Here is a 12697-nt window from a genome sequence, read left to right on the forward strand (position 1 = left end):
TTAAAGTAAATATTGACATCTTGGATTTTTTCACTAAAAGATTTATCCAACTGATGTCAACGATCAATAGAAATACAAAGATCTTTTTCATGAATAATCGTGTTTGAAATTGATATTGTCTAATTTGTTCCATCGGTGCATTCGTTAATGACAGTTTTCATGACCTGGCTTCTGCTTTCCATTAGACATTTTATTATCTGGGGCCTGACAGCTGAGTGGACAGAGCTCGGGATTCGTAGTCCTAAGGTTCTGGGTTCTATCCCCAGCGGAGGCGGAAACAAATGGGCAGAATTTCTTTCACCCTGATTTCCTCTATTCACCTAGCAGTAAATAGGTACCTGGGAGTTAGACAGCTGTTACGGGCTGCTTCCGGAGGAGAGGAGGATGGGGGATGTAACAAAAATGAGGCCTGGTCGAGGACCGGGCCGCGGGAACGCTAAGCCCCGAAATCATCTCAAGATAACTTCAAGATATCTCTTGTCTAAAATGCAATAACAAAAATATTTTGGCCATCTTTACCACAGTAGGTAAGACCCCGAGGCTGACTGCCGAGCTGGGAGGAAACATGTGAACGCTTCCTTGCAATCGAGACCTCTAGTTACACGGCTGTATGTAGGAGGGAGCCGGTCGGCCGAGCGGACAGCACGCTGGACTTGTGATCCTGTGGTCCTGGGTTCGATCCCAGGCGCCGGCGAGGAACAATGGGCAGAGTTTCTTTCACCCTATGCCCCTGTTACCTAGCAGTAAAATAGGTACCTGGGTGTTAGTCAGCTGTCACGGGCTGCTTCCTAGGGGTGGAGGCCTGGTCGAGGACATGGCCGCGGGGACACTTAAAGCCCCGAAATCATCTCAAGATAACCTCAAGAAGGTATCCAGGAGGCTGTTGTGGGTAGCCTTCTGCGAGAAGTCAGTAGTTGGCTTAGTCCATTAGTGGGACGGCCTTGCTTACTGCAGGTCTTCGGTCAATCCCCGTTGGGTTGAGCACCGCTCCTTCCTGCTGTCCAACCCCAGCTCCTTGCCCACACATTCTTTCCAAATACAATATAGTTGTCTGTCTTAACGCTTTATTCTCATAATTTCCTTACCTTTGCCTTGGCAGTAAAGGAGGTGATTGTCACACACTGGGAGCAGCTGACTACTATAAGCACAACCAGTTGCCTGAATCTATTAACCATAACTTTATTGAATTTCAGTGTAACACGTATGTGACAGGAGAAACTTCTTAAATAGCAATGTTGTAAGAGCTGATATATATTTGAAAAGTTTCAAAATACATGTCTTTGTGCTTCAAAAGTTTGAAGCTGCCATAGGCCAAGCTTCAAAACCTAGGCCTATGGTGTGGGCCACGAAGGAGGGTTTAGCAGGTCAGTTTGAGACTAAACGAGGTCAGGAGCCGAGTTGTTGTGTGGCTGTATAAGTGATCACAGAAGACAAACACAATATTTGGGACAATGAATCTATCTTGAGATCTTGAGGTTATCTTGAAATGATTTCGGGGTCTTAGTGTCCCCGCGGCCCGGTCCTCGACCAGGCCTCCACCCCCAGGAAGCAGCCCGTGACAGCTGACTAACACCCAGGTACCTATTTTATTGCTAGGTAACAGGGGCATAGGGTGAAAGAAACTCTGCCCATTGTTTCTCGCCGGCGCCTGGGATCGAACCCAGGACCACAGGATCACAAGTCCAGCGTGCTGTCCGCTCGGCCGACCGGCTCCCTATAAAGGTGGTAGCACCTGCACAGATCAGGAAATAGAGGCTCTAGGACTTAGGCTTTAAGTGCAGCTGGAGTACATGAGTTCCTTCGTGGCGTAGATGAAAAAAGTAGAGGAGTAGATAGAGATATAATGGACTAATGGATGAAGAACCAATCCACAAGAGCCTCTTGAGGAGACTCCAGACGAGCTCTATGATCCATCATATTCAAGTCATGTCTCTGTGGGATGAAATGTTGCATATGTATTACGTATTCTTCCGTAATAATAACAGTTAATCCATTTATTATTTATTTTGAAAAATCCCCAGATTATTACTTTTCTATAGGATATTATTTTGATTCTACTATTAAAGAAATAGCATATTATTTTGCTTGTAATCTTAAAGAAATAATACACGTGTCTGAGTATAAGGAAGTTGTAAATGAAACAGCCATTGCTTTATATACAATTTGAAATGTAGGAGACAAATAATTACATTCAAACACTAATTATTAAATAAAGTATAAAAGAAAATACATATCCAATAATATGTTAAATATTTAGCCAATTATTGTTCATCATTATATCTTATTAATGTAAACATTCATCATCGAACACTGCACTCATTATACCATTGTTGTAGCCTTTGAATTGCGAGTTTTTATATGTTGAGCAAAACCATGTTTTTTTTTGTTCCACCATTTATGTTTGGCAGATGTTTTTGACATCAGCTTAGCAATAAAACATGTTTCGATAATTTAAGATTTTAAATCAACGTTTGTGTTAGTTGTATTCACATCGTATATATGAGTTATATTATTCTTACTTTGGTATTAAAACTCGAGATGTATTTTGGTGAATTTTCTTGATTGTAATCTATATAATTTTCAAACTTAGTGTTTTTCCTCATTTTTAATTTATATCTGTTATGAATTTTATCGATGATGACATTTTTATCCATATAGTACATTTGCACATTTAAATTATAGTTACCATGTACATGAAAATCTTTGACCTTGGCAGATTTAAATCACTCATTATATTTACACTATGTTTATTGCATATTGTTGGCATTTTACTTTGTTTTTCTTCATAAATTTCTGGTGACTGAGATTGCAGTCTGTTAATTAGTATTACAACATATTTTATTGCCAATCTCTGTAATGAATTCAAACGTGACCTTAAGTATTAATTTACAAATAATAAAATTTACTGGAAGCTTTGATTAATCTCCTGTTTAAAAAAAATGCAGATATAACATATGCAAAATGAGAATAATTATGGTGCATCAAACACAAAATCTGAATTACAATATATAGTTTAATTGATGTCTTAAAATTAGAGCCTCATTCTGGAAAAATATAGTCTCACGCTGCTTGCATTTGTAGAAAAAATTTCAATATATGATATCAGAAAATCAAGAGCATATTCTTTAACTCCATCTTTATCATATTTTCTCGGCACCTATGGGTTTGAAAGCACAAGCTTTTGTGAAATTCTTTGGTAAGATATTTACATTTTCCCGTTCACTGTGTTTATTCATAGCGCTTCCGCTATGAATCCACTGTTTCAGCCTCTTCCTGCCATGGCATCTCGGTGTCTTGTCGTTGCCCATCGATCTTAAGTTCCGTTCCTTTATGTAGATGGATCAAAACTTGAACGTAGATCTTTTGAGATTTTATAATTAATGTTATGACTTTCTCCAGATCTTCAAGATGCTCGTTCTGAAGTTGTATAGCACTGTCAAGGTGACGAAGCTTCAGTGTGACCTCAGAATACTTGTCTTGGGTCTTCTTCATATCTAAACTTAATTTGACATCAAGTATTTGCGTTCTGAAGTCATACAATTCCTTCACTTGTTCCATTAGTTTTCCTTCATTCCAGGGTGAGGAAGCTAGGTCTCTGTCTTGGTCTCTAATGATACTATTGCAGTTTTCTTTGTAGCAAGTTTCTAAGTCAACGCATTTTTTGGTAAAGTTTTCTTGCAATTTTTCGAGGTCTCTGAGGTATTTATTACCTTTATTTTGAAGTTGATTTCCGTGTTTAGTATTAACATGATTCAGTTCATCCTGTAGTAAGCCTTCAAGTAGAAGAAACAGTATCGAAGGAAGAGCAGCTGGATTCATACCTTCATTATTATTGACAATTTTACGCCATTGCTCTAGAGTCTCTCTCGCTAGCTTGTTTAATTCAATCCCAAACTCTCTGTTTTGTCTCTCGGTGCTAATTTTAAAGTGAAGCTTCTGCACATCGTCGTGGTGTTGCAGGTTGTAAACTTTTTCCTGGTACTTCACGTTAATCAGTTTTTCTTTTTCAGTTCTTATTTGTTCTAGAATCTGCTTAACCTTATCCCAGTTGCCACTGTTTGATTTTTTCATTTTTCCACTGAAAATCATTTCTAAGCGTTTGAGCTCCGCTTTTTTAGATGATCCTAGCTGAGTTTCTTGGTCTCGAGTATCCTGTTTCATCTCAGTAAGTTTCAATTCAAATTGTCTATTTATTTCTGCAATTAAGTTTTTGTGCAGTAACGTTTTGGCACGAAGTGACAATGAAACTAGACCAATCATTCTTTCTAGTGCAACACATGGGCCGCAGTCCTTTAAATAGCCGAGCAGAGGTACTGTGACCTCGTTTGAAGGGTATTTTCCTAAATTGATGCCACTGTCAGGAGAATTCTTACTCAAAGACTTAATAAGACAATTCCTTGTTTTGAGGACAATTCCAGTGATTACAAGAATTAGAAACAGAGCTAGAGAGAGGAGAAGCGTAGCAATGAAGGCGGCAAAGAATGTTCTTTCAGTGTCACGTTCACAGTCACAGGAGCGATCTGTTGGTAATATTTCATAGGAGTTGTATTCGGATGTTGAATTCACTGTCAGGAAATCTGTATTGTTAACTATCCTAAGTGGAGCTCCTGAAGCCATGATAACACTGTCCTCTAGTGCTGCACTTACAGAAGAAGCGTTCATTCTCACATTTTGATCAGCTTAATACCCCAGCACTTCTTGTTAACATTTCTATTAAAAGTTACGTGGATATAGGGATAAAACCTGGTTTTAGCATGTATCTTTTAGAAAGTGTCTATGTCAACCAAGAGTAAGTTAACTAATTCGTCTAAGTTAGGGTCTTGCAAGATTCTATGATTTATCGAGCACCTTGAGGATTGAGGATTGATGATGAGAAGGAGAGGATTAGGTGTAAATGATGGCGATTGCCAGCGAGGTCACAGCGAACATGAACATGACTCATCTTCAATTTCCAGGTGAACATGACTCATCTTCAATTCCCAGGTGAACATGACTCATCTTCAATTTCCAGGTGAACATGACTCATCTTCAATTTCCAGGTGAACATGACTCGTCTTCAATTTCCAGGTGAACATGACTCATCTCGGCATTGTTCCCAAGATCACGTTTATGACTGAGAGGTGAAGGTGAGCTCCATGAGGGACCTCCCTGATTCTTCACCATCACTATGAAGTTTCACCACCTGTCAATTAGACACTAAGAAAATAAAAACATTATTATAAAAACATATATATATATATATATATATATATATATATATATATATATACACTCTCAAAGCTCAACCCCCGTAAGCACAAATAGGTGAGTACGCATATGTGAGCGTGAGGCGATAAAAAAAACGAAGAGGAGATAAGATAGCTAAGCAACAATGTAAAAGAGCATGGAGAAACTATAGAAATAACAGGACACTTGAGAGCATAGAAGGTTACCTGAGTGCCAGGAATAAATACGTCAGGGTGAGAAGAGAGGCAGAAGGGCAATATGAAAACGACATAGCAAGCATGGCTAAGACCAACCCAAATTGCTGCACAACCACATCCGGAGAAAGACAATAGGGAAGGAACAGGTAATGATACTGAGGATAGTGACAAACAGATTGGCTTCAGGGATGGTAAGTCATGCCTCACAGGATTAATTGAATTCTACGATCAGGCAACGAGAATCAGGCAACAAAAAGAGGGGTAGGCAGACTGCATATTTTTGGATTGCCAGAAAGCCTTTGACACAGTGCCACACGAGAGACTAGTGCGAAAGCTGGAGATGCAGGCAGGAGTGAAAGTGAATGTACTCCATTGGACAAGGGAGTACCTAAGTAACAGAAGGCAGCGAGTCACTGTGCGGGGTGAGATCTCAGATTTGTGAGACGTCACCAGTGGGGTCCCGCAGGGTGGAGTCCTTGGACCCATACTGTTTCTTATATATGTAAATGATCTTCCAGAGGGTATAGAATCATTCATCTCATTGTTTGCTGATGATGCAAAAATTATGAGGAGGATTAAGACGGAGGAAGACAGTATGAGACTACAAGATGACCTAGACACTCTGCATGAATGGTCCAACAAATGGTCACTAAAGTTCAACCCGAGTAAATGAATGGTAATGAAACTAGGCATTGGAAATAGGAGGCCAGACACGGGATACAGAAAAGGAGATGAAGTCCTTCATGAAACGGACAGAGAGAAGGATCTAGAAGTTGATATCACACCAGCCATGTCTCCTGAAGCCCACCAACAAAAGAATAACATCTGCGGCGTATGCGAGGCTGGTTAACATCAGAACTGCCTTCAGGAACCTGTGTAAGGAATCATTCAGAACCTTGTATACCACATATGTACGACCAATCCAGGAGTATGCGGGCTCCAGCATGGAGCCCATACCTTGTGAAGCACAAGCTTGAAAAAGTTCACAGATATGCCACTAAGCTAGTCTCAGAACTAAGAGGTTTGAATTACTAAGAAAGGCTGCGAGAAATGCACCTCACGATACTAGAAGACAGAAGAGTAAGGGGAGACATGATCACTACCTACCAAACACTCAGAGGAATTGACAGGGTACATAAAGATAAACTGTTTAACACGGGTGGTACGCGAACAAGGGGACACAGGTGGAAACTGAGTACCCAAATGAGCCACAGGGACGTTAGAAAGAACTTTTTCAGTATCAGAGTAGTTAACAGATGGAATGCATTAGGCAGTAATGTGGTGGAGGCTGACCCCATACACAGTTTCAAATGTAGATATGATAGAGTTCATTAGGCTCAGGATTCTGTACACCTGTTGATTGAGTGTTGAGAGGCGGGACCAAAGAGCCAGAGCTCAACCCCCGCAAGCACAATTAGGTGAGTACACACACACACACACACACACACATTCTGTGGCGCGGGTTCGATTCCCGCAAGAGGCAGAAACAAATGGGAAAAGTTTCTTTCACCCTGAATGCCCCTGTTACCTAGCAGTAAATAGGTACCTGGGAGTTAGTCAGCTGTCACGGGCTGCTTCCTGGGGTGTGTGTGTGTGGTGTGGAGAAAAAAAAAGTAGTAAGTAAAACAGTTGATTGACAGTTGAGAGGCGGGCCGAAAGAGCAAAGCTCAACCCCCGTAAAAACACAACTAGTAAACACACACACACTTGGTGGGTTACCTGTCTCTCTCCCCTCCTCCCCCCCTTGTATTAAACTTTAATTTTCATATAGGTATGTATCTTGTGTATCTTACTCTGTTGCAAAGATTTCTCGTGTACTTAATCTGTCTGGCCTCTCTATTAACTCTGACCTCCACACAATAAATTTTGTTAACCTCCTCCTTATTCTTTAGCTTAATACTTTATATCCCTTTTCCAGATATCCAATCAGAACAGACATTATATATATATATCCTATCTCATTTGTTCTTAATAGTTCTCTTGCAATCTGACCAATATACTATTTAGTTATGATATCTTTTCGCTATCCCTACACAATCACTCATAATTGTAATTTCTATTATTTGGCTATTATTTAACTAACCTGTAATTAACCGGGTGACGTTGTGATGTATTAGGATGGCCGTCTGCTACCAAAAACATTTCCTTAATGGAATCGCTTCTAATTTGGTTTAATGATACTAAAAACTCGGTGGGTTCGAATTTGTCCAGGTCCAGTAATGGTTGAATAGCTTCATCTATCACTCAGGATATTTGTCTCTCTCTCTGGCCTTATTTTTTCCTTCATAATACACCCGTGTACCACAGTCTCTCTGGTAGTGGTTTACCTAAAAAAAAAAATGGATTGAACTTCACTGCCAGTCTGTCTGAATGGTTTTCTGTTTACCTGTCTGGGTGCTCCACTGCCGGCCTGACGTCTGGGTGCTCCACTGCCGGCCTGACGTCTGGGTGCTTGCCTGACAGGGTATTTCACTACCAGTCTGCCTAGGTGCTTCCCTATCTACTACAGTCTATCCGCTGCTCACAGCACTCACTATTGTTCGTGGTTTGGCATCGATTAGATTACGTTATTGTTACTTCACATTGAGAGAGGTTGTCGCGTTTTCACGGGGCATTTGACGTGGTTGTGTAAAGATGTTTATATATGATGAACTTTGTATGGTTCTCTATTTCTAGACGTTTTGGATAAATTATTATCTTATTTTTTTGGGGGAGGGAGGGAATTATTAGTAGAAAACGCCGAGCCATTACGACTATACAGCACTTGGAACGGGTCAGGATAAGGATCTGGGATGGGACGGGGGGGAAGGAATACTGGCCAGCCACATGGACGGTCGGGGATTGAACGCCGACCTGCATGAAGCGAGACCGTTGCTCTACCGTCCACCCCAAGTGATTGGACATATTTTGGGGGGGGAATAAATCAAGGGTTTTCGGAAGTCAAAGTAAAATACTCTAAATATTTGTAAAAAGTCTAAATATAATGTCAGTAAAATAAGGTTTTTAAACAAATTTCTAGTTTCATCCCTGGAAACCCAAACTGAAACTGTCTCTATTTTCCGCTTGTTATAACTTGTAATAAAGTTGTTACATCTTGGCTTAACGTGTTTATGACGTATTAGAACGTTGTTACAACTTGCGATATTGGTTGCTGTAACTGGTTAGGTGTTAAAACTTGTTCGAACGTTGTACCAACGTCGTAGTTTCGGTGTGTTTGGCGGGATTTGAATTGGCCGATTCACAGAGGTGTGTATAAGGAAATAAAACGTTTTAAACCATCGCTTTTATGTAACTGTCTTTTATGCGAGGTAGATCGGCCAGGCCAGACATATGGACTAGTCTGTTTACACTGGTTGCCTCTGTAATTAGTGTCAGTAATTAGGAGCAGTAATTAGGAACATTAGTCTCAACAGACGGTTGTAATTCGTTTCCTGGGGGGATATTAAACAAATCTGATTGCACTCTAATTCCCTACAATATTTGTCAAAGCTCTGTACAAAGTACACATAAACACGTGTACATGGAGAACAAAAACATGCACATGCAAAACAAACACATGCACATGCAAAACAAGCACATGCAAACACATGAACACTAAGAGGTAACAAGAAGTGTGTGTGTGTCTTGCCGTAAGCTGTGAGGCTGACTCAAGGTATCCCAATTCAGGGGATTCACGAAGCAATTACGGAAGTACTTACGAACGTGTACATCTTTCCTCAATCTTTGACGCCTTTGGTTACATTTATTTAAACAGTTTACAATAATGAAAACTTCGCAGTCAACTGTTGTTATTGTTATAAACAGCCTCCTGGTGCTTCGGAGCTCATTATCTGTTTAATAATTGTAAACAAAGCTGCCAAAGATTGAGAAAAGATGTACAGGTTCGTAAGTGCTCGAATCGTGAATCTGGCCCCTGATTTGACGATGTGTCCAGCGTCAAATGTGAAGTGAGTTATGTCTAACCAGACGCATACTTAAACCTTAGTAACCCAATTAATCCATCGATGCCAGGGGTTAATTAGTTAGAGAAAGCGTAAATTTTGCTACATTCTGAATTACACTAAATTACCGTATTATTTACGTGGTGATTGAAAGCATAAGCAATGTGGTAAAATAGGTGAGAGGACAATTTTAATTTTAGTTTTCAATTTTAACTTATTCCCCTATAGAGATTATCCCGGTAACAACTATTTGGTCAAACGTAGTGAAATGGACTGTAAGACCATACATTTTTTTTTACTTATTAAATTAAGTTAAATGGCATCAATAGAAAATTAAAAGTAACAATGAAAACCTAACCTATTCAAGCTACCCTAGGCCTATAATATTCAACATACGCCTAATAAAGTGCACATCTGTTTTACAAGCATTAGGAATTAATTCTATTCTTAAGGAGAATGCAGAAGAAATAAATCTTTCCTACAGTTGATCACCCCTGGAAACATAAACCGAAACTGTCGCTATATTTTCCGCTTGTTAAAACTTGTAATAAAGTTGTTACATCTTGGTTTAACGTGTTTATGACGTATTAGAAAGTTGTTACGACTTGCTATATTGGTTGTTATAACTGGTAAGGAGGTGTTAAGACTTGTTCGAACGTTGTACCAACGTCGTAGTTTCGGTGTGTGTTTGGCGGGCATTCAAGGGAAAATGAAACTGAAATATTTTGTCCTTTAGTCGTGATGAGAGTGCTCTTGTCTGTTTCAGTGTTGTATTCGTAAGCCGGAGTTGACAGTGTGGGTGTACTTTCCATTAGGTGAAGGGCTGTCAAGTGTGGACTGTTGAGTTTTAACATTATCAGAGATCAAATGATTTGCCCTGGACGTGACATAACGTTTCAATGACTACTAACTATATATCAATGAATTATTTATATAAACGTATACATCAAGAATTTATATTTGATAGAAAATGACTATACAATTATTAGCAGTTTCTGCTAGCAATAAAACAACATCAATAATGATAAAACATATAGTCAATATTAGCGAGGATTCTCCGTTTCTCTGTCACTCCCCTCCCTCCCTCTCTCTCTCTCAATATATATATATATATATATTAAACCGGCACTCGTCTCACACCGCAGGCCCTCCGAATTGCCGTGGCTCTCCGCCTCGCTGCCCCAATCCACACCGAATACAGGTGTATTTGCAACCCGTTCTCGCAAATTCGTAAAGTCAATATTGACTTATTAAATAAGTGCATAGGTGACATACTGAACATAATAGATACCCTTAAAAAGCTTCATAGAAAACACAAACCTTACCTAACCTTGTTAGTATCTTAAGATAAGCATTGTAATTACGAAGCAATAAGATGCTTATCTTAAGATACTAACAAGGTTAGGTAAGGTCGGTGTTTTCTATGACGCTTTTTAAGGGTATCTATTATGTTTTTAGTATATCACCTATGCACGTAGTTAATAAGTCAATATTGACTATACGAATTTGCGAGAACGGGTTGGTATTTGCGGCGAGGCAGAGGCCGACAGGTACGGACGGCATGGCCTTCTCTGCCAAAGCACAGGAGGATGGCATGCAAGACACGGCGAGGTTAACGACATTATTAAGAGAAGCCTTACCACAGCCGGTTGTCCAGCAGAGAGAGAGCCCCGTTACCTAAAGTCCCGCAACTCTGATGAGCATGTTGGTCGCCCAGACGGAATCACGGTGAACCCCTGGAAGAATGGTAGACAGTTGGTGTGGGACTACACTTGCTTTTCAACTTTAGCTAACACCTATGTTGACTTTAGTGCTACACAAGCAGGAGGAGCTGCCAATCACCGGGAAGCGGCCAAGTCACGTAAATACAGAGACCTTGAACACCACTACAATTTTGTCCCCATTGCCTCAGAGACACGTGGTGCCTGGGGTAAAAGTGCTGCTATCTTTTTGAAGGAGTTGGGGTCTAAGCTAATCGAAACAACTAGAGACCCTAGAGCTGCCAGTTTTCTCTTTCAGCGCCTTAGTGTGGCAATCCAGAGAGGAAATGCTCACTGCATCCATGGTTCCTGCCCGCCATCTGAGGAGCTGGAGGAGCTATACAACTTGTGACAAGCAGCCTTGCACCCTGCATGTAACCAATGTTGTAACTTTTTTGTGTAATGACATTTTCAAATAAAGTTAGATAAATATACACACATACCAAAAGAATAGGGGTGGTAGGGGAAGAAAATATCAAAGTGTTCAGTGAGGATCCACAAGGTCTTCTCTGAGTACTCCTTATTTTCTTCTCCGAGGCTATGGGTCCCTACACTTGCACCAGTGGTGGTACCCTTTCAAGGTAAATTATTTTTATATATATATATATATATATATATATATATATATCGTATATGTTTAAGATCTTACCTGTTAGAGTATCTAAACAGAAAAATACTCTAGCAAGTTAATTCGTATTACATAATACAAATATATCTACACACATATCATTCCACATCTCAAAAATATGAAAAGTTAGCAATAAGCACTGCAGAGTGGGCGTGGAAAGGAACGAACAAGGTGTCGACAGTATTGTATTTGTGCCAGCTGCTGCTGCTGGAGTGTGCAGGCGCAGACATCACACAATGGGTAGCTAATGTCATTACGAGGGTGAGAATGCTTCCTCGCAAGGTACGAACCCAGGAGGGCATCTGGGGAGGCAGCACAGGACCACATTATAGTGTGCAGGATACATGGGATTAGGGGACATGAAATGTGGCTAGCGTTGTTTTTTAGTTTACAATATGGGGGAATGTTTGGGTGTGTGTGACGATCATGTCTTGGCTATCTGTCCTTGTAAGGGTTGCTTTTAATTTTCTGGGTCCCACTTTTCAATATTCAACTGAATGGCGTAATTGTATTCGAATCTCCCGAGTTCTGTTTTTTTTAAGCCATGCATGGAGACGACCTTTTCATTAAGATATTCTCAAGTTTATGACATTTCTTAATTATTCTAATTAATAAAACTCGGTTTATCATTTATTAATCTTTGTTTATGATTAATATCGATTTCTTTCCCCCTTCTCTGATTCTTCTTAGGCAAATCTACCTTTCCAGGTAGGGAGCCGGTGGCTGAGCGGACAGAACACTGGACGCGTGATCCTGTGGTCCCGGGTTGGATCCCGGGCGCCGGCGAGAAACAATGGGCAGAGTTTCTTTCACCCTGATGCCCCCTGTTACCTAGCAGTAAATAGGTACCTGGGAGTTAGTCAGCTGTCACAGGCTGCTTCCTGGTTGTGGAGGCGTGGTTGAGGACCGGGCCGCGGGGACACTAAGCCCCGAAATCATCTCAAG

At 40.4% G+C, this 12697-nt stretch overlaps 1 protein-coding gene across 2 annotated transcripts; it reads right to left on the reverse strand.

The window, feature by feature from the left end:
- Positions 1-2539: 2539 nt before the first annotated feature.
- LOC123762281 (repetitive organellar protein) lies at positions 2540-7936 on the reverse strand. Of its 2 annotated transcripts, none has more exons than XM_045748706.2 (2): positions 7810-7936; positions 2540-5182 (listed from the first exon to the last, which is right to left on the reverse strand). In XM_045748706.2, exon 2 carries the CDS (start codon positions 4660-4662, stop codon positions 3247-3249), a length of 1416 nt encoding a protein of 471 aa, XP_045604662.2. In that variant the 5' UTR covers positions 4663-5182; positions 7810-7936; the 3' UTR covers positions 2540-3246. The 2 variants fall into 2 exon arrangements, with proteins under 2 accessions (XP_045604662.2, XP_045604663.2); XM_045748707.2 differs by having other exon boundaries at positions 7507-7876.
- Positions 7937-12697: the final 4761 nt, after the last annotated feature.

Source organism: Procambarus clarkii, chromosome 2, assembly GCF_040958095.1.
Source record: "Procambarus clarkii isolate CNS0578487 chromosome 2, FALCON_Pclarkii_2.0, whole genome shotgun sequence".
Lineage (NCBI taxonomy): Eukaryota > Metazoa > Arthropoda > Malacostraca > Decapoda > Cambaridae > Procambarus > Procambarus clarkii.